Source organism: Sus scrofa, chromosome 4, assembly GCF_054392235.1.
Source record: "Sus scrofa isolate SSC_HxYL_T2T_F1_AM1 chromosome 4, Sscrofa_HxYL_maternal_Yorkshire_Landrace_v2.0, whole genome shotgun sequence".
NCBI classification, from domain to species: domain Eukaryota; kingdom Metazoa; phylum Chordata; class Mammalia; order Artiodactyla; family Suidae; genus Sus; species Sus scrofa.
This window is the reverse complement of record NC_139386.1, coordinates 69565391-69588160: the sequence shown is the minus strand read 5'-3', so window position 1 is coordinate 69588160 and position 22770 is coordinate 69565391. Positions and strand designations below refer to the sequence as shown.

Here is a 22770-nt window from a genome sequence, read left to right as displayed (position 1 = left end):
TTTCTTCAGGCGCTGCCACAAATTCTCTGTGGTTTGCGTGTAAATCGCCCCTTTACAACCCTTGACCTCAATGTCCCCCGCAGGGCATCAATCCATCCTGGCAGCAGGCAGCCTCCTCCACTGGCATCCCCTCCCCCTCAATCTTGTGACTGTCCCACATCCTCCCACATGCCAGAGCCACCCCTGCTTCACCAGCATGCTTTCCAAGGTCCCCGCCAGGGAATCTTCAGTAGTTGAGCCACCACTTTGAGCCAAGGACGATCTGTGTCACACTTGTGGACCGTGATGTCCTCTCCTACTATCTTTGAGGGAGTCTGTCTCAACCCCCAGCTCACCGCCTGCTTGCTTGGGTGACTTTGTTATTCTGCACCCTCTGAGAAGCAGCTGCCAAGGTGGGATTAGATGTGCAAGCGATTTATTAGGGAACATGTTTGTGAGAGAAAATGGGGGAGTCCAGGGCAGGCCAGAAAGGCTGTTTGCCTGGGAATTCCTGTTGTGGCTCAGTGGGTTAAGAACCTGACATAGTGAGGTGTTTATGCACCTCACTTCTGAATACAAGAAGCAAAAACTGATAGAACTAAGAGGAAAGGAGTTCCTTTCGTGGCACAGTGGTTAACGAACCCGACTAGGAACCATGAGGTTGCAGGTTCAATCCCTGGCCTTGCTCAGTGGGTTAAGGATCCGGCATTGCCGTGAGCTGTGGTGTAGGTAGCAGACACGGCTCAGATCCCATGTTGCTGTGGCTCTGGCGTAGACAGGCAGCAATAACTTTGATTAGACCCCTAGCTTGGGAACCTTCATATGCTGCGGGAAGCAGCCCTAGAAAAGGCAAAAAGACGAAAAAACAAAAACAAAAAACCCCAAAAAACTAAGAGGAAAAATAAAAACCTAAGGCCAGGATTGGAGGCTTTTTTCTTTTGTGGCTATACCTGCAGCATATAAAAGTTTCTGGGCCAGGGATAAGAGTTCCTGTTGTGGCTCAGCAGTAACAAAGCTGACTAGTATCCATGAGGACACGGGTTTGGGCCCTAGCTCTGCTCAGTGGGTTAAGGATCTGGTATTGCCATGAGCTGTGGTGTAGGTTACTGACACTGCTCAGGTCTGGCATTGCTGTGGCTGTGGTGTAGGCCCACAGCTGCAGCTCCAAGTAGATCCCTAGCCTGGGAACTTCCATTATGTTGCAGATGCAGCCCTAAAAAGATAAAAGCTTCTGGGCCAGGGATCAAACCTGTGCCACATCAGTGATCCGAGCCACTGCAGAGACAATACCAAATCCTTAACCCACTGTGCTGCAAGGGAACTCTCATGGTTGAAGATTTTGACAAGATAAGTAGATGAAAGGTGTGGGATGTTGCTAATAGCAGTAAACAGAAAACTTAGAATCTTGAGACACATGTATTAGAAAAAAAGCTTAAAAATTGAAAAATTACTCACATTCTCAGTAAGTTAGAAAAGGAAAAGCTCCCCAAAATAAACACAAAGTAAGCACAAGCACAAAAAACTTCAGCTATGCAGTGGGATAAGAGGACAATAGCATCTCAAAGGATGCTATGGATTTTCAAAGAGGACGCACTGACCAATTGCCAGAAAACTCCAGCTATATGGCTTCATTTGACTAGTACTAGCCCAAATTCAAAGAAAAAAATATCAATCTTATCATGAATGGGGACTGAAATTTATTATATACATATTTACCAAACGGTATCTAAGTAATTTTCCCTTCCCCTTAATTTGCTAATATAGTTAGTAGTATAGATATTTTTCTAATAATTTTGTTTTTGGTATGTTTTAAAAAGCCAGTGAGAAGTCCATATTACTCTCAAATGTTTTTGGAGGAACGGGGATGAAGGTGGTAACATCATTTAGGATTCCTTTAGACTTGGCCTGAATTTGCCATTAAGTTACTAGGTAATCAGGAGTTCCTGTTGTGGCACAGTGGAAACGAATCTGACTAGGAACCATGAGGCTGTGGGTTCGACCCCTGGCCTTGCTCAATGGGTTAAGGTTCTGGTGTTGCCGTGACGTGGCTCCGATCTGGCGTTGCTGTGGCCCTGGAGTAGGCCGGGGCAACAGCTCTGATGAGACCCCTAGCCTGGGAACCTCCATATGCCGTGGGTGCAGCCCTAAAAGGACAACAGACAAAAAAAAAAAAAAAAAAAAAAAAAAAAAAAAAAAAAGTTGCTAGATAATCTTAAGCAGGATACACCCCTCTTGGCTCCAAACTGAAAATCCACAAAATGGGTCATTGGGAGAATACATGTTAATACGCTGGAACAGCGTCAACTACTGTATAAATGTAAGAAATTATTACATTACAGGGCAGATAATTGTATAATTTAACTGCAGTTATGAATGAAGATACAATATAAACACATGAGACTCTCCAAAGCCATGTAAAACCCGAAGGCATTAAAATTTATTAAATGATGCAATAACAACAGGATTCTTTATTTACAATAGCATTATTTAACATCAAATAAGCAAATAGCATCAGCAAAGCAATATTAACTTGCATAAATGTATTTAAAATTTCTCTGAATATATCTACCTTTGCATAAACTGCTCACACTAGAAATACAAACATCAATGCAAGTGAAAGACAAAGTGATGTTCGGAGTCAACTCCGTTTTGAAAATAAATCACAACCTGAAACACGGTAAGCTTTCTCCTGAAGAACCATAGTTAATATATTGCTTAATTTTACCCTTGTATAATCTTTTCATATACACACATCTCAGATGCAACTTCATGAGGAACTGTACAAATAAAACCCACAAATGGCATAAGAAAAAAAAAAGACAGTTACATGTTTGAAGAAATGTATCATCATCACTATTCAACAACATAAAGGTTAAGTGATGATGCACTTATTCAAAAAATTGTACACAATTCACTATACAAATATAATACATTGGACAGCTATGTAGGAATATACAAGACTTAAAAACAGATCTAAGGCATTATGCTAGATTTTAGCATTTTGAGGTTCTTGCACATAGCTTTTACCTGTAGTAAGAAACTTAAAAGATTTTGTTTTAGTCTATAAAGAAACACCAGGGAGAAAATTCTAATTAAAATCGAAGCCACTACAGTAATTTTCTTTTGTGCAGAGAATGCTTTGCTCTTAGGCAGCATACTACCATACAAATACTAGAAAATTTTAAATTCACACCAACAATTAATGGCTTAAATTGCATTTCAAAATTGATTGTGTATCTTTGGGTTCTGCAAGTGGGTCTGTGCCACCCATTTCATGTGTTAAGCCCATAGGAACTCCATTTTTAAACACAGATGTAAAAACTGCATTATATAAACTGCAAAAACATTGCTTTCAATTGTTACAGGCCAGAAGAGATACACGTGGAGTGGGGGTGGGGGCATTTTAATCTTTGAGTCAAACGAATTCATTGCAGTAAAATAGCTCACTTCACTTTTTTCAACTTACCACGTTACATGAACACTTAAATGAGTTTTACAACCAAGTTAATGTATGTATACTTTTCACATTATGTGTTTTTCACATTTAGTAATAGAAGGAAAACACTGATTATTTGTTCTATTAAACAAAAACCAAGTACTCAGTCTAACAAGTTTACTGTGTACAGCATGAGGAATACTGATAATGAAGGGGATTGATTTGGCTTTTGCTTCTATTGTGATCAATATGATCAGAGGCTTCCTTCACTGACTTTTCTTCTCTTAATTAGATGTAAAGCAACATCCATTACTTGATCTGAACCATAAGAGAACTCAGAATCTCTTTTCCTTCAAAACAGTAATGATCATGAGTTATTCTAAGTTACCAGCATCACAGGATTGCAGATTTGCCAGAATTGGGACTGACAGGAAAACATGGTGGGCGGATGAGTAAACAAGAAAAAGGTACACCGATATTTTTGGACAGTCTTGTAGTGAAAAGGGACTTAGAATTCAAAGAATTCAGTTTCAACTCCATTTCTCTTTTGTGCTGGGTGAAGTTAAAGCCATGCTAATTCACGTGTCTCCAAAAATCAACTTGAAACGGGTCACGTTCAGTGGTGTGTAACATAAGCCTCACTGCGCCAACAAGGACGTGGAGTTCCGGGCCAACATCTGCTTGTGTTTTTCCATCACAGTTGGGCAACCCAATGGTTTGGTTGACAAAAGTAGAGCCTTTCGAGGGGGACATGCGAACTGGCGGCCCCTGAGAAGTGCTGTTCCTCGGCCACCTCCCTGTAGTGAGACCCCCTCACGTGGAAAAAAGGAGCGAAATGCAAATTTCCAGAACATTCCTTCAGTATGGAGCAACACTTTCAGACTGTCTACTTACCATCTTATCTTTGCCTATATCTCTACACTTCCCATAACCTGTGCATACAGAGAGAGATATAACCATAAATAGGGGTAGTTTGTATATGTTTCACCCTGCCACAAATAAACAGTCAAATTGTCTATTTTTCACCCTGCCACAAATAAACAAACTCTGTTCCTAAAAAGCCTGGCTAATGAGATATAAAATGCTTTTGCTTTTTGACATCAAAAAGATATCATCCTGAAATTTAGGTAAGAAAGTATGTGTATTAGGGGTTGGGGAGAAATAGCTCAAAAGAGGTCACCAGCTTCTTGGTATTACAGTTGTTTGAAACTGATGCCAATTAAGAAAAGATCATTCCCCTATGAGAGTGGGCAAGAAAAACAACCAGAAAAGTGGCTTGCTTAGTAATGTGTAGTCTTCCTAAGGTTCATTAAGAAAGAATATAAACATATAAAAAATCAAGACTTGGTTCCTACAGTGGCTGCATATCGTATAGATTAGATAAATGATTTATGAGCAGAATCACAAGGTTTAGAAAATAAAAAGTCTTAAGTCTACAAATTAGATCTAATCAAGGCATTGATATCCTTTACAAAACACCTTTAGGAGACATTGCTATGAAGATATCTAATTTTAATACTGAAGTACCTCATTTTTGAGTCAATTCCACAATATGTATACCTCACAAAAATTATACAATTAAAACACTTAGGTTCTCAACTTAAATTATTGCTTGTTTACATATAAATTGGGTTTTATGTACCTTACAAAACTTCGGCTTAGTCAGCACTGCTAAAAAACAAAATAAAAAAACATGGCGGAGGTTAAATCTGTCAAGTGGAAACTGCTGTCAATTTTAAGCACACTATTATTATTTTCCTCTGTTGGGTAGGCCAGTGTCACTGGGGAACAGAATAAACATGCGTCCAAAGCAGGTGTCCAAAGTTTGATTGGTACTGAGTCCTAACTTTGCTCCTCTCCTTGCCATAAATGCATTTTTCTGAAATTTAAGAGCGGTTGATAAGTGGCTGGCAAAACATGTAAGGAGGTATTAAGGGGCTTACCTGGTTTCTGTTGCTTTTATTTAGAGAAATGGATGGAAGTGGGCGAACTGGGGAAGGGAGGGAAAGGGAGGAGGCGGGAGCCGATTCAGGTTGTCTGATCCAGCTAAAGGGGACTGAGTTTGGAAATGGAAAATACATATTTCTTCTCAATCCACGATTTGGGTGAATTAGATTGGTTTGAACCAAAAGGGGGCGGGAGGAAAAAGTTCTTGTTAACAGCCCTCCCACAGGCTCTTTTTCATCTGTTCAGGAACTGGAAACTCTTTCCAACATGGTCTCAAGAGCTTCCTACAAATACACAAGTAGGATTTCTTGGTCTTCACTTCTCGGGTGCCTCTGTACATACAGCGCGGTCCATGTGTCTGCCCTGCCTTTAGCCCCTGTTCAGACTTAGCTTAAAACATCTTTAGTTTGATTTTTTTTTTTGAAATTCTTTTCTTTCCCTCAGATGAACTCTTAATCATTTAAGGTTAGCTAGGGAAAACGAAGCAAGAAACCAGTGTCTGGAACCAGATAGGAACAGAACAAGAGCAAGGGTGTTTCCCTTAAATACATACATTTAGATACATTCAATCTGACACGGTATGAAGTTTGCCTGTCAACATTGACTTTGCAGGAGAGATCTAAGTTGCACTAAGGTGAATGCAGTGAACAGACTGAGCAACTGTCCAGCTCGAGCTGCAGACTGTCAACAGGGAGACAGCTCCTCCTGCGGCAGCTGAGGGGGCTCCACCGGGGGGCAGGGCCCAGGCCTATCTGCCCATCTTGCTCAGGCAGGACTGGATGGCAGGTCGGTTGGGTCAAAACAAATAGACGCAGCTCTCCAGACTGGTAAGCGTTTTGAGCAAGAGAGCCCAATCAGCTGAAGAAAGAAGCAACCAGCTACCTTCAGTGTCAGCAGTATTTCTGCAGGAAAGCACAGAGAAAGTGGTCTAAGAACTCTGAATTTTCAGAAAAACCATCGTCAAGCCTATCACAAAAGCAGCATAACACTTGGTTCTTCTATTTATTTTGCGTGCTATATTCATGAATGCTTTTATTTCAGAAGGAAATCACACATTAAATGGAGAAACAGTTAAAAGCTTACATTCATGTAAGGAAGTGAATCTAAGAAAGTCAACAGTTATTATCACACAGAGCCTATTACTGAAAAAGACAGTTATGCATAATGACAGGTTTGGCTGAGATTCATCCACTAAAAAATATCTTTTGTTTGAAAACAAAACAACATTGGTCTTTAGGATAGCTTTTTAGTAACGAGCGTAGTGCCAGCAGACTTTAAAAATGAAACTGGTCACATTGGGCTCCACGTAGGCTGTATCACCCATACCCAACCAGACAGGATGTCTTCCACTAATCTCTTGTAAACCCAGGTGTCACCCTTGAACCTATGCCTCCTAAAAATATGGAATGCTTCATGAATTTGCATGTCATCCTTGTGCAGGCACCATGCTAATCTCTGCATCATTCCAATTTTAGTATATGAGCTGCTAAAGTGAGTACCACTTGGTGGTTTTAAACGGTGCCCATTACGAAGGCTGCATCAGAAGGAGTTGCGCTTGATCCTGATGCAGAAGAGTGGTTCCTAACTGAACACAAAGGACGGCTGCAAAGGCAGATCCCGCCACTACTTTGAGCAGAGACAACACATTTCTAATCTCCCATCTTTCCGTCTGAGTGGGTGCTGCTCTCTTGCCACTGCCACTTGCCTCAGCAACAAAGGTCGTTGCCACACCTGACATACCCAGCTGCTGAACTGCCTTGGCTCTTGGACAGCATCCAGTCCAGAAGTGGTCACTATTTTCTTAATTTTTCCTCCAAATCCAAATCATCCAGCACCAACTCACTTCCTACAAAATGTCCCCTTCCTGACTTCCCCTTGTTGCCACATTCACATGGCACCATGGGGTGTGCTCTCCCGGGGTTCGACAAGCTAAATAACCCAGAGTTTTGGTTTTGGAGACATTCTAACATTGTTGGCTTCGGCTGCTGATAAGCACAGTCAATCTGAATGACCGCACACCCCGGGCTGCAGTGAGCAAGAAGCCCCGTGGAAGCCTGTTGGTGCAAGTCTGTCAATCAACAGCTTTTCTTTGGCTACAGATTATCCTCTCCCCCCAAAGTTTTCATTCATTTAGCAACTATTAATTGAGCATCTCTTTTGTGCCAGGTGCTGGGGGTATAACCATAGTACGACATTTCTGGTCACTGCCATCTAATTGTTGCTGAATAGGCCAAGTAGCCAATTAAATAACTATGGGACCTGAGTTATATGGGGAAAATTACTGGCTGTTGTGGGAACATGGAACAACTCCTTCCGGGGTTTAGATATTTGGACCCAGAATTCTAGTGCTATCAGGGCTACTAGTGATTATCTGGTTTAAGACTAGAAAGGAAGTGAGCCTCAAATACTCTGTTTCTTATTGTTTTTTTTTGTTTGTTTTTTTTTTTTTTGTCTTTTTCTAGGGCCACTCCCACAGCATATGGAGGTTCCCAGGCTAGGGATCTAATTGGAGCTGTAGCTGCTGGCCTATGCCACAGCCACAGCCACAGCCACAGCAACTGGGGATCCGAGCCTCGTCTTCAACCTACACCACAGCTCATGGCAACGCCGGATCCTCAACCCACTAAGCAAGGCCAGGGATCAAACCTGCAACCTTATGGTTCCTAGTCAGATTCGTTAACCACTGAGCCACGACGGGAACTCCCCAAATACTCTATTTCACTAAAGCACCTTGAGAAGGGGTCCAGGGAAGCTCTCGCCAGATCCTGAGTTCTAGTGGTCAAAAGTGGAACCTGGTTAGGTGCACAATTCTTCCAAGCTTAAAAAATCTGAGTATATTTTCTCTTGGAGAAGAATTTTTTTTTTTTTTTTTTTAAATGGCTGCACCTGCAGCATATGGAAGTTCCCAGGACAGGGCATGAATCTGAGCTTCAGTAGTGACTTTATACTTCAGCAGGGGCAGTGTAGGATCTTTAACACACTGTGCCAGCTGGGGATTGAACCCAAGCCTTCAAAGCAACCTGAGCCGCTGCAGCTGGATTCTTAACCCATTGCACCACAGTGGGAACTTTCCAGAATACTTAAAAAAAAAATAAGCATTTTTATTAATTTATTCATTTGGTTGTGCCCATAGCATATGCAAGTTCACAGGCCAGGGACTGAACCCAAGCCCCAGCAGTGACAATACTGGATCCTTAACCCACCAGGCCACCAGGGAACTCAGAGAGTACTTAATGTACTTTTCTCTATAGTATAACCCTGAACATATTTATTTCTAGTTTGTTGTCTCTTATATTGTTTTATGTGGAAATACCCCATGGCTCTGACTGAAATATGAAAAAAATCCTTCAGTTTTCCAGTTAGTCTGGAAAAAAAAAAAATCTACTGAGATGTACTGAGGTCTGTGGAAACTTTAAGGCAATTCTTCCACACGGGCTGACATCAATACGCAGCTGGTAGCTGGTCTGGACAGAGAGAACGCAGCACTACCATTCCTTAGGGCTGCTGTGGGGATTAAACAAAATGGTAAATGGAAACTTAAATCGTTCCTGGGGCCGAGTAAAGGCTAGTAAGTGTCATCATCACTATCATCACTTTATCATCAACTCAAAGCTGATTCTAGCTAATGTTCAATTTCCAAAACACTAGTAAATAAAAGTAGAATTATACTTTCTTTATGCAAGAACCAGGTGGCTGAGTAGTAAACTCAATTTTAATATATTTAAACACATGCAAAATATAAAGGAACACTGTGATAAGTCCTTGTGAAAGGAAGAATCTTTGGGCTAAATAAAATAACTGCCCTTCTCTAGTTTTTGGTAAATTCATGGTAATCTATCCTAGCTCTGCTTAAAACGAGACAGAATGGAGTTCCTATTGTGGCTCAGCAGTAAAGAACCCGACTGATAACCATGAGGATGCAGGTTTGATCCCTGGCCTTGCTCAGTGGGTTAAGGATGTGGTGCTGCTATGAGCTGTGGTGTAGGTCACAGATGTGACTCAGGTCCTATGTGGCTGTGGCTTGGGAATTTCCATATGCCGCAAGTGCAGCCCCAAAAAGCAAAAAAAAAAAAAAAAAAAAAAAGGATCACAGTGGTTTCTAGTTCAAATAGAATCTGATCACCAATAAAAATTCTGGAAAGAGAGTTTTGTGGTTCACAGCAACAGCGGCCGGGGTCCATCCAGACACCTAGGAAGAGGACAATGGGATCCTCTTGGTGCACATCAGCAATGTGGTGACAAGTGACAAGATTCATGGGTTAGGGTGTGTGCAGCACACATTCTTCTCTGCTGGAGACAGGTGTTTTTCTGGCCTTAACATTCAGCATGAACAAAGTATAGATGGATAAGGCAGATGCAAGAGGGGGACTGGAAAAAAACAGGAAGTGAAGGGGGTAAAAATGGCCAGGCTAGATGGTGACAGAGAATCCCACCATGGACCTGAGAGGCACTTCCCATAGAGAGGACACCCTGTCTGTGCCAAAGTTGCTTTCTGTGATCCTAACCCTGTTTTTCCAATTTAGGTTTATCAGGCATCAGCACCTGACGTCTCTGCTCCTGCCAGGGATTGAGCCACGACGGGAACTCCCAAACATGACTAATTCTTTGCTACTTTGTTTTTTGCTTTGCTAGAATAATTTCATTCCAGGGCAAGACTGGTGTTCTTAATTCATAAGCTACCATCAGCTCAAATAAATAATTATTCACACAAAAACCATTGTATGTCAGGTAAACATATTCTTTTTTTTTTTTTTTTTTTTTTTTTTTTGTCTTTTTGCTATTTCTTGGGCCGCTCCTGCGGCATATGGAGGTTCCCAGGCAAGGGGTCTAATAGCTGTAGCTGCCGGCCTACACCAGAGCCACAGCAACGCGGGATCCGAGTCATATCTGCAACCTACACCACAGCTCACGGCAACGCCAGATCCTTAACCCACTGAGCAAGGGCAGGGACCGAACCCGCAACCTCATGGTTCCTAGTCGGATTCGTTAACCACTGTGCCACGACGGGAACTCCAGGTAAACATATTCTTTAAAAAACCACGAGAATCACACTACTCTCTACAATCTACTGGCTGACAATGTAGCTATGCGAATTTTAATCTATAAAACATTCATGTTCACACATTCATTTCTCTGCTGCTTCTTACCCGTGATGCATCTCCCTCCTGCTTAATCATATCCATTCCAGGCAGCTGGTTTGGGAACAGGCTGCCTCCCCTCAGAGCAGGATCATTAACCTGAGGGCGACAAGACAGGGCTTCATTCAGTGAGACATCCAGAAGTGCACTGAGAAACAACTAACCACCAGCCTTCTTTGTTTTGAGGACGAGAATTGGGGGGGGAAGGACTACGTAAAAGTGGCTACTTTATTTACTCTCCCATGTGTATACTCCGGCGGGAGAATGGAGGAACATGAAAATAAATGCTTATAATAGACTAGCTGCCTTCAAAATGAAATTTTATTTGCATTCTGTCTAGAAATTCAAGAGACGATAATGTTAGAAACATTCTTCTGCCTTAACATGTTCACTTTTTTTTTTTTTTTAAACCTTTTTAGGGCCACATCTGTGGCATATGGAGGTTCCCAGGCTAGGGGCTGAATTGGAGCTGCCTACACCACAGCCACAGCCATATCAGATCCAAGCCATGTCTGCGACCTACACCACAGATCATGGCAACACCCGATCCTTAACCCACTGATCAAGGCCAGGGATTGCACCCGAAACCTCAGGGTTCCTAGTTGGATTCATTTCCACTGCGCCGCAACGGGAACTCTTCTTTTACAAATAACACTTGCCCCAGAATGCAAATCAGGAACTACCAGTGGCCCATTTTTGTAGAAAATTCAACATCTACACTGTTATTTTCTCCACTGAAAAGAACAATGTCTATATTTCCTTATGTTGAATTTATACAAATAAGCATTTAGCCACCATCATCTGAACTATACTAATTATTATTACACATGTGCGTAGAGCCTTCGTAAATTGCAAAGGGCTTTAAATTTTCTCATGCATCACACTGCATTTTTATTAATCACCTTTTCATAGAATAAAACAGAGGTATTGTAAGATTTAGTAAATTTTCATACAAACTATCCTTTATTAACATCAGGGTTAAACAGATCTAGTTAAAATTTTCACCATTCTAACTCACAAATCATGATCTAACAGAAATTTATGGTGCTGTTAATGACTTATTGGTTAATTCATGAAAACCTTCTATGCCTCGGACTTCTCTTGCGGTGCATCAGGTTAAGGATCTGGCATTGTCACTGCAGCGGCTTGGATTGCAATGGTGTGGGTTCAATCCCTGGCCACTTTCATATGCCATGGGCTCAGTCAAAAACAACAACAAAAAAACTCCAAAAAACAAATAAAAAAAGAACTCCTAAAACAAACAAAAAAAACTTGCCATGCTTCAATTTCTCCAAATCTGAAATAAGATTTAGGGCTCTTGCCATATCAATACGTTGCATAAACTACTGAGATAGTAGAACGCCAAGCATTTTGTGCACTTTAAAAATAATTGTCTTCTTGGAGTTCCCTTCGTGGTGCAGTAGTTAACGAATCCGACTAGGAACCATGAGGTTTCGGGTTCGGTTCCTGGCCTTGCTCAGTGGGTTAAGGATCCGGCGTTGCCGTCAGCTGTGGTGTAGGTTGTAGATGAGGCTCGGATCCAGCGTTGCTGTGGCTCTGGAGTAGGCCCGTGGCTACGGCTCCGATTGGACCCCTAGCCTGGGAACCTCCATAAGCCACGGGAGCAGCCCTAGAAAAGGCAAAAAGACAAAAAAGTAAAATAAAAAAATTAAAAAATAAAAATAATGTCTTCTTTAATACAGTTCACAAATTGTTAAACAATTATCTTTACCTCTGGATTAGGCCACCTCAGATTTCTGAACCCCAGGCTGGATGCCTAAGATATTAAGGGCTTTGAGTCTATTTGCTAAGGTGAGGCTGGTGTGCATTTAGGCATCAGGAAGGCAGGGATGGCAGAATCATTTCAATATGATTCAACACAAAAAAGAATTATTAAAAAAGAATGGACCAAAAAAAAAAAGAGAGAAAACTCAGATAATCCACATCCCAAAGATGATAGAGTAGCTTTCGGATAGTCTGTGTGCCTCCCTGCACAAATGAACTCTCATTTAAAGCTAACTGGGGAGTTCCTGTCATGGCTCAATGGTAACGAGCCTGACTAGGATCCATGAGGTACAATCTCTGGCCTCGCTCAGTGGGTTAAGGATCCGGTGTTGCCATGAGCAGTGTGATAGGTTGAAAACTTGGCTTGGATCTGGCCTTATTGTGGCTGTGGTATAGGCCTGTGGCTACAGCTCAGATTCAACCCCTAGTCTGGGACCTTCCATATGCCGCAGTGCGGCCCTAAAAAAATTAAAAAAATTTAAAAAGGCAATTGGATGGCAGGTAGTTTGGTATTTGCTTTTCACCAGGTTTTATGTTTAGAAAAAAAAAAAAAAAAAAATCAGTCCTTGGAGTTCCCATCGTGGTGCAGCAGAAATGAATCCAATTAGGAACCATGAGGTTGTGGGTTCGATTCTTGGCCTTGCCCAGTGGGTTAAGGATCCGGAGTTGCCATGAGTTGTGGTGTAGCTCACAGATATGGCTCGGAACTGATGTGGCTGCGGTAAAGGCCAGCAGCTACAGCTCCAATTGGACCCCTAGCCTGGGAACCTCCATAATGCCGTGAGTGCAGCCCTAAAAAAAATAGATAAAAACCCAAACAAACAAACAAACAAACAAGAAACGGTTCTTAAAAATCCAAAAATAAAACTTTTTTTTTTACTCTATGGCCACATCGGTAGCATATGGAACTTTTCAGGCAAGGGACTGAATACTAGCCACAGTTGTGACCTATGCTGCAGCTGCAGGGATGACAGATCTTTTAACCCACTGTGTCAGGCTAGGATGGAACCCGAGCCTCTGCAGTGGCCCTTGCCCCTGAAGTCAGATCCTTAACCTACTGTGCCACAGTGGGAATTCCCAGAAATAAAACTGTTTTAAAAAAGCACAGTTCACCATTCCACTTTTTGATTCATTTTATTCATTGATTTATTTTTGGAAATTCTTGGGCAAGGGATCGGACCTGCACCACAGCAGTGACAATGCTCGATCCTTAACCCACTGAGCTACCAGGGGATGCCCGAGATTTGTTTTAGATATCATGAAATCCCTCACATAACAGAAAAACTTAGAAGACAAGAAAAGTTAAGGCTCTTGTGGCACAGAGGGTTAAGGATCTGGTGTTGTCACTTCAGCGGCTCAGGTCATATCCCTGGCCTGGGAACTTCCACAGACTAAGGAGTGCAGCCCCCCCTCCCCCTCCCAAAAAAAGTTAAGAAATATTTTAAACAGTTTTCGAGCACTCAGGGATGTTTTCATGTTTATTTTGTCATTAACAAGTATTTCCATTAATTGCACCCATACAAGTGGTGGAAAGATGGGAAGGTGAAAAAACACTCTACAAAATAAATGCGGAAAGTGATGGCAGATGTTAAACACATGGAGAGATACACTTCACGCAGAAAGAGCACGGGCAGCTTCCCTGAGGCGGCCTCACCTGCTCGGGACCCATGGAGGACAGCCCTGACGTAGGCACGGAGGTCACTGAGGTCATGCTGATCTGTCCTGTCATCTGGTTCATGTTGCTCATCCCACCTGTGCTGGTCGCCATGGATACACTGATGTTCATATTGTTATTGTACATGCTGGTGTTCGCTTGTGGTCCAAAGTGTGGTGGGGACTGTTGTGAAAACATGCTAGAAATACAGTGAAAGATGAAAACGTCAGAGCCCTAGGGCAAATTGGTAAGGAGTTTCGAGGAACTGTTGCTCAGGTATTTACTCCAGGATGAATACATCTAGGCTGAAAGGACCCAGGGCAGGACAGCCAGAGGATGGAAGTCAGAGATAGCAGGGGAAGCACTCAGAGAAGCTGCAGGAGCCCCTATGCTCTTAGCTTTCCTAATGAAATCATGAAGGCCTGCAAGGATATGTCCCACTTTCATGTCTGCACCAGACAAGATTTTCATTTGCTTTCATTACATGCAACAGTAGAGAATGGCTTCTAGCCACTGTTTTCCATAGCAGTTTCCATCATAAATTGATGGGGGTGCTACATTCTTTTTTTTTTTCTTTCTTCTAAGGGCCGCACCCGCAGCATATGGAGGTTCCCTAATTGGAGCTGTAGCTGCCTACACCAGAGCCATAGCAACGCAACACAGGATCCGAGCCATGTCTGTGACCTACACCACAGCTCACGGCAACGCTGGATCCTTAACCCACTGAGCAAAGCCAGGGATCAAACCCGCATTCTCATGGATACAAGTTGGGTCCGATACCGCTTCACCAGGTGCTACCTTCTTAGGAGACTTCTTTCTTTCCACTTCCAAGGAAAAAACACTAAGCTAAAGTTTCGGAAATTCTCCTAACTTCTGCTCTAGGAAAAGTAGACCGGCTTCCTTTGCAGTTGACTTGGTATCTCTCGCTTGAGCAAAGAAGCAGAAGAGAGCCAGGTGGGCTACAGAAAGAGTCCCTGGAGATCATTTACATCAAAAAGGCTCAGCTACGCGGCACACCTGTTTCCACCCATGCTCCCCTGCGCCCAGCCGTTCATGTCCGAGGAGGCCTGGTAGGCAGGGTTGGGCTGAGACTGCTGCAGCATGGGGCTCTGCGTGTGCGCCATTCGGGGCGACATCAGAGGGCTCTGGGGTGCGGCAGCCCCCGTGAAGCCTGGATCTGGCTGCTGACTCATTCCTTAAAAACCAGAACAGAAATCCAAAGGAAAGTGTTAGTTTTATCATCCAGATAGTGGGGGTGGGGTTAGGGGAAGAGAACATTCAAATCGAATACACACAGAAAATCAGAAAATCATTTTTTTTTCTTTTTAGGACTGCACCTGCAGCACATGGAAGTTCCCAGGCCCGGGTGGAACTGGAGCTGCAGTTGTCAGCCTACACCACAGCCACAGCCACACACGGTCTGAGCTACATCTGCAACCTTCATCACAGCTTGCAGCCAAGCTGGATTCTTAACCCACTGAGTGAGGCCAGGGATAGAACCTGCATCCTCATGGACACTATGTCGGGTTCTTAACCTACTGAGGCACAACAGGAACTCTGGAAATACTATTCTTTCCTCACATCCCTTTCCAAATCAAGAATGAGTCAAATATGTATATTTCTCTTTGACAAGGAAGTCTTTAAATGTTTCTATGTCGCTACAATTGAATTAAACTGGATTAAAGTTCAGCTATATATAAAAAGCCAACACTGGGTAATTTTTTATTAAATTACCTCAGGTTATTTTATGATGAGATTAATACATTTTTAAAAATAAGCAACTGCATTAGCGCTTAGCTTGTTTTATCTTTATAAAGGGCTCTACAATACTTCAGTGCTCTACAAGGTCAGCAAGCATAAGAAAAAGAAATTGCAGTGTAAGCTTCTTGTTCGGTTTCGAGGCAAATGGCATTTACACTAGAAGGGAAGAAAGAACTTTTAGCAGACATTTCTAAGTTGTCAAAAAGGAAAGGGAGGGAAAGAGGAAACAAAGGAGGCAGCTTCTTATAAAATTTCAGGGATGACAAGCCCATTTTTGCCTAGAAGATATGTTAAACGTGAATATTTAATTAATACTTTAATTAGCTATAAAAGAAAGGCTTAAGATCACATAGGAAAAAGCTGCACATTATCTTTCTGTTTCTTTAAAGATATAGGAGACGTGAGGTTAAGCATCACAAAGACTTGGTAGTTATTTATAGATAACGCTGGAGGAAGACAGGGAAAGTCATTTTGAGGATTACCTGGGTGTGAGCACTTACTTTTATCAATATTCAACTATTAATTGAATAGGACATGCACACAAATATTAATGTCTACGGCACTGCACACTTGCCTCTTAAGACTGACATGAAACAACAAATCAATACGAAGACAACTAAGAGGGCGTCCACTGCGGTTTCTGTAGAGCACTTCTCAAGAACTGCCAATTCATTAATGATTTGGTATAACATTGAGAGCCTTTATTTTTCAGAAGCTGTAGAATGTCATACTGAGGACGACATATGCCATTCAACACTTTGTATATATCTATTGATTTATGTGAGTCAGATTCAGAGGTGTTTCTGTCTCTGCAGGTGCATGTGCACACACATACTCACACACACTCTCTCTCACACTCTCACATGCTCAGCGGCTGTTGCACTCTGTGCACACATGCCTGCTTTGGTCATCCTTAAAGTCAGGCCTGTACTTGGAGAAAAGGTGGAACCTAAGCTGGACCTGGGCAGTCCTGCCGGGCCCCACCTGCCCTCCCAGGTTTTCTAGCACCCCTGGTCGGCCACGTCCATCTGGGAGCCATGCAAAAAGCTATGACCCAGGACTGGGGGACCCGCTGGTGAAAGGTGGGGGTGGGTGCTAAGCCCAGTACCGTAGTTTGGAGGGAACGGAAACTGCTGTGCGTTTGCCTGGGGAAGCCGGGGGTTGCTCATGGCTGCCGGCACGCCACCAGGAGCCACCACGCTGGGTGTCATGTTCAACCCCTGCCCTCTCATCATCAGGGTTCGCTGCTGAACTTGCTGTTGCTGATGCATTTGTCTCTGTCGAAGGTGCTGGTTCAGGATTTCCCTCTGCCTCTGGGCCAACATCTGGGCGTTAATAGGTGCCTGGATGGGGGGCAATACACAGAGGGAGACATTGGGGGGGTGGGAAGATGGATAAACAAACCGTCTATTAGAAATAGAAGAATGATGGGTACTGTTGTGAGCAAAATTGTTTGGAAAATAAGACATTTAGGGTTGAAAAACCAGTGGCTGAGAATGTGAGCTTCTGAGATCTGTAGAGACGATGACTCTGAAACTTACGGGGGGGGGGGGGTGGTCGATGTTAGTATCAACTAACTGGGAGGACACAGTTCACTAAAGGTCCCCACAGGTCCTGGCTGGAAGACTGTGACAGAAACCTCAAGGATGGGACTTTATAGTCCCACCGAGGGACATACAAGTCTAAAGGGAAACCACGTCACTGTGCCAAACGGTGGCTTGGAAGCACTTCAGAAAAGGCTGAACAGTGGCAGGAAGCAAAGGTGGACCGTAGGGAGCGGGAGAGTGAGGGAGGCCAGGATGGAAGCACCCAATGCCCGGGGGGAAGGGAGCAGCACAAGAATGGGCCTGGGTCCTTGTGATGCACAGTCACCCTCCCCATTCATGGATGCTGCACTGGTGAGCCTGCCAACCCGCTCACATGTATCTGTCACCAAAACCCCAAAACGCACAGCATGGTCGTCATTTACAGACACTTGCGGAGCAGCAAAACCTGAGAGAGGCCCCGTGTGCATATCCCTGCCAGAGGCGGAGCCAGGCGACAAGGCCTTCCTGTTCCAGCTCTCCTACCACAAACAAGCGTCCCTGCGGGGGACTATTTATTTCCAAGTTTTTCACACTGCTGTGCTTTTTGTTGGGGATTTTGCTATTTAAACAGTGCTGCCAGGTGTCCTGGGCACAGGAGGCTGTGAGGTGCCTCATGGAGAGTCTGTGAGTTAGATGAGCTTCATTCAGGCATGAGTTACGGTGCTGTTGGCTGTGAGGTCAATGTTAATGAATCAACAACATATATTAAACAAAAAGTGTCCTCAAATAGAAACATACTGACTAATGAAAATGTGACCAGAGGCTCACAGGAACCTAGCCTTTATTTCTCCTAGGAGCCAGGGTTCAATAATGGCTAACTCAGGTAAATTTACAGAACACGGCCAACGCGAATAATGGTAACTGACTGTGCCTGGCAATGAAAATGGGATTGATGAGGTGGGAACCACAAAGGCGACAGAATAGAGAGATAACTGAATGTCACGACACCCATGGTGTGTGTCTGGGTCTGTGCATGGCCTTCTAAGTCACTCTGTGTGGGAGGTCAAGGAGGGAGTGATGACAAGGAGGAAAGTAGATACAGGGAAAGCTGACAGTGGGTCTGTTCCTTACCTGTGTGGGTACGCCAGGCCTCAGTGTCAAGTTCACATTTGAAACATTGCTGATTTGATTCATAAGTGGCTGGCGATTCTAAATGCATACACATAGCAATCAATACATTTTTAAACAGAATATATTTTATTTCAAATCACCTTCCTCCAGAACCCCCCAGCCCCATCCCCAACCTGACACCTGCTGGGTATTGAAAAGACATGGTTTGCGGCTGAATTCCCTGGTAAGCTGTTATCAGTGAGGTTTCCCGTGGCTTAAAACTGAGAAGTTACTGTGGACTATTTGGAGAACACACTATTAAAGGAGAAGGGAGCAGAAGGATGAGAAGAGGAGGCCTGGTGGAAGATGAGGAAAAAGGCACAGGGATAAAAATGAGAGATTTACTATATTTACAGATTTACTATATTACAGAATCTGTCCAGGCTTGTTTCATGGAGATCACATCTTCTTGAACTAAATGGGCATTCCACAAGGCAGTGTCCCTCTGCCACCATCCTGCCAAAGGTGACAGTTTCTGTCACAAGGCAGGACTAATAGCAGGAACTACCCTGGTTCTGGGTGCTTTGGGCCAGAGATTGTGCTGCGCCCATAAACACAAACACGTTAGCCTAGACTGTACAACAAGCCCATTTCCCAGATACAAACACTGAGGCTCAGAGAGCAGCTCTACGCTGGAGGGGAAAGAGAAAGAAAGCAGAGAATGAGGTAAAGCAGAAAAGAGCATGAAGTTGTAGAACTGCCACGGAAATGCATTCACCCTCACAGAAAGGACAGAATGAGACTGAGGCCTCCAAAAGGACCCCCAGTGGTCACGGCATCTCATCCCCGCCCCACCCGCCCCCGACTTTCCAGGCACTGGCCAGGAACACACCTGCTGTGCTTGGAGGCGATGCTGCAGCTGGAGCCTCAGCTGGTTGGGCTGGTTCTGCACTAGGCCCGTGGGCCTGAGGCCCGGTCTGGGCTGCATGCGGAGGGTGGCGTAACTCGGCCGCTGGCCCATGGTGTGGAAGTTTGGGTCTTGCATGGGAGCGTAGCTGCCCGGGGCCATTTGTGCCTGAGACGCGTACTGCTGTGGGAATACGGGGGCTTTCTGCTCCAGCATCATGTTGGAGTCCTGACTGGAGAACTGCTCCGGATCCACGGCCTGGCTCTGAAGAAACAGCCGCCAGATGAGAAGCAAGTAAATAAACCATCGAAAATGCAGCGTGTCTCGAAGGCTGTTTTCCCTTGCTTCTTCCACTGCACTTACTACACAAAGGTACTGCTAGCCTGCCTGCACCTGTCTTCCTAGAAGACGCCTCTTTGTTCAAAAGATCCAGCTACATGAGGCAAAAACCTGACTGGCAGCAATACCCCTTCCCAAGGACGGAGAAATGGGCCAGCACTACGGGTGCCTCTACTCCTGCCACCAGTCAGACTGAGCTGGGCTTGAAGATGCAAAGGAAAACACCCTGGAAACGGACGCTTTACGTTTCGGGACTGATTGTTGCACGTGCAGAAATCACTTGACTTAGCCGCCTGGGTACCTGGCTGGGGTGCCGACCCTATTATTCCCATTTTGCAGATAAAACAAAACTGAGGCTGGCAGAAATGCCCAAACTGCGGCAAGCCTGTCTGGCTGGTAGGGAGTGGGCTCCTTCAGGCTGTGATTTAGGACCTGAGCTGCTCCCCAGTGGGATGCACTCACTGCCCGGGTCTGACTGTTCTCTAGGGTCGTTGGGATTCCCTACAGGTGGCACATTTTGCTGCCGTCCTCTTTCCTACTAGACACATTCAGTGTGTTCATCATTCTTGACCTCTTAGGGCTACCTATATATCTGGGTCAGGATGTGGCAGGGGTTGAAAACCCAGAGCCTCCACAGGGGAGCACAGACCCAGGTGGCCCTGCCGACTCTGTGCAGAGCAGCAGGGAGCCCCGGGTTCATTCCCCTCTTCCCTCTGCTGCAAACCTCCTGAGAGAGAGACGGAGGAGCCGACAGCAAAGCCCTCGCTGAGGTTCGCTTTAGCCTCGTAAGGGCTGAGGCCTTCCCCAAACCAGTCTGCCCACGTTAGAGCAGGGCCTGGGGCCGCCGAGTCCTGGGCTCTGACCCCGTCCGTTGACCCTGAGAACTGGGCTCAGTCCTCTGTCTGGGATAGTATGAACTACTGCTCTCACTGCACCACAAAAGCACCTCAGAACTTTCAATATTTGCCCATCTTTAACAGGGAGAGAGTTTAATTTTCATTTTTAAAGAAGATACACAATTCCAATGAATACAAATAAGGTCCATCCATATTCTACGTTTCCCCTGATGCTGCCTAATAATCATATCCCTATAATTCAGTTTAATGATATCATAAGGATGATGGATTTGATGACATAAAATAGAAACAACACAAATGAGTGAAAAAAGATATTAAACATATTAAATGATGAAATGATACCAATTTTGATAAAAGCAATTCCCAGACTCACACTTTTATTTATTTTTAATGGCTGCACCCACAGAATATGGAAGTTCCCAGGCAAACCTACACCTCCGCAGTGACCTGAGCTGCTGCAGCCGGATTCTTAACCCACTGCGCCACAATGAGAACTCCCAAGAATCACATTTTTAAGTATCACTTAGGAATTTCCTTGTGGCTCAGCTGGTTAAGGACCCGGCAGTGTCACTGCTGTGGCTCTGGTTTGATTCCTGGCCTGGGAATTTCCGCCTGCTGTGGGTGTAGCCAAGAGGTCCTTAGAAACAACTCAGGGATGACAACACAGAAGGCTAAAGTCTCACTAGCACTAAAGGCAAAGCAAACTAGACACACAGGAAATACTTCAACTCCATTTTCCTTTCTTGATTTATTTCAGGTTATATCATGCAACCTCGTCATTTCTTTCCATTCTGCTGCTCTCAGTATGAATCGACAAGTTTTAACTCCTACTTATGTCTGCCGAAGGTGGGAATTATGACAAAAGACTATTTTGAATGCTTCGGAGAAGTCTCCGTGACTCTGCAACACTCTTCTCACAGATCCTCAGACACGTCACATGTCCAAGAAGCAGCCCAAACCCTGGAAGGTGCTTCTTAGCAATAAGAAATCAAGATGATTCGTGCTGAGAAAAGAGGAAGACAGCAGCGATCGGTTTTTCCAGGTTACTCTTTCTACAGGAAGCCAGGAAGCCTGCTTCACACAAGCTGAGTTATGTAGCCGGATTTGGAAAGTACTAAGTTATTTATGAGACTCTATTAGGTTATTTATTATACTGTCGCTAGAAGGTACTCTTAAAGTAGTTAATGACTTTATGTAACCAGCCAGCTACCAGGAAGGGGAAGCTACAGAAGCACATGAAGACTGGATAACTTCTTTACACTCCCATTGATGCCTGAGTATCCCCACACTGCTGTGGGCTAAATCCACACAGGATGTAAAATGATCAACAAACGGTAGCTACCCATAGCATGACTTCTGCTAACTTAGGTGCGACGCTTTCTTGCACAAGTCGCTTCCTATCACTAGCCCACAAATGCAAGATGAGAGGATGCTGGTTTTGAGGTGGAAGGTTCTAGATCACTGAGGCAGCAATGTTCTGTTCTTGGTGTCTCTGCTCCTTGCCTGTTCCTCCCTGTCATTAGGTGAGCGGGACTTGAGTTTATGCCTTTCAGCTCAGTTAACCCAAATTACATGCAGAATGCATTCTCAAGTATTTTCCATTCTTGGGCAAAAGTTTACGTGGGAGCAACAAGGTGAGGGGGAGAGAGAAAACAGAGCTGTTTGTCAGGAGCTAAGAAAGCATCCTGATCAGGATCCTGCAGGCAATCTGTAAGCAGGAGAACACCCGTCTCTTTGGCCCACCTGGCTGACCAGTTCGGGGATCCCCAGAGCTCTGTCAATCTCCTCCAGGCCATCGAAGTTCCGCAAGGCCAAGTACAGCTGGTCCAGGAGAGCGCCTTCATCACTAGGAGACTCCGCTGCAGGGTGTGGACACAGCAAGTCATCCGGAGAGCTGCCAAATGGCTGCCTGTAAAGAGACAAACTTCATCCTGGGCCTATGGAGAAGCTAGGTGATCAGAGAACAACTCTTTCCCTTGAAGACAAAAGTAGTAAAAATACTGTGCCCACCAGACATGGAATAAAACGAGAACCTAAAACAGTAGACAGACTTGACTCAGTGGCTAAGACGGACAGGCTGGAAACACATGTAGGCATCGGTGTTGGATTCTTTGTTTTTATTGCCTCTGCCTTTTTTTTTTTTTAAAAGGGCCAAACCTGAGGCATGTGGAGGTTCCCAGGCTAGGAGTGGAATCCGAGCTACAGCTGCCAGACTACGCCACAGCCACAGCAATGCAGGATCCAAGCCTTGTCTGCGACCTATATATCACAACTCATGGCAACACCGGATCCTTAACCCACTGATCGAGGCCAGGGATCAAACCTGCATCC

The 22770-nt window shown here is 44.3% G+C and overlaps 1 protein-coding gene and 1 non-coding gene across 28 annotated transcripts in view; both read right to left on the bottom strand.

Moving 5' to 3' along the window:
- Window positions 1–2388: 2388 nt before the first annotated feature.
- Window positions 2389–22770, bottom strand: part of NCOA2 (nuclear receptor coactivator 2) — a 372907-nt gene continuing 352525 nt past the window's right edge. For 26 of the 27 annotated variants that reach the window (XM_085020186.1, XM_085020185.1, XM_021088456.2 and 23 more), the window contains 8 exons: window positions 22183–22348; window positions 19229–19507; window positions 18358–18435; window positions 16809–17043; window positions 14957–15134; window positions 13940–14138; window positions 10510–10599; window positions 2389–6264 (listed from right to left, as the gene is read on the bottom strand). In XM_085020186.1, coding sequence (XP_084876312.1) covers window positions 6253–6264; window positions 10510–10599; window positions 13940–14138; window positions 14957–15134; window positions 16809–17043; window positions 18358–18435; window positions 19229–19507; window positions 22183–22348 — 1237 coding nt within the window. In that variant the 3' untranslated portion in view covers window positions 2389–6252. 27 annotated transcript variants of the gene reach the window in all.
- Window positions 6758–6861, bottom strand: LOC146403848 (U6 spliceosomal RNA). Its single transcript, XR_014845066.1, has one exon. It is a non-coding gene; the product is annotated as a U6 spliceosomal RNA (small nuclear RNA).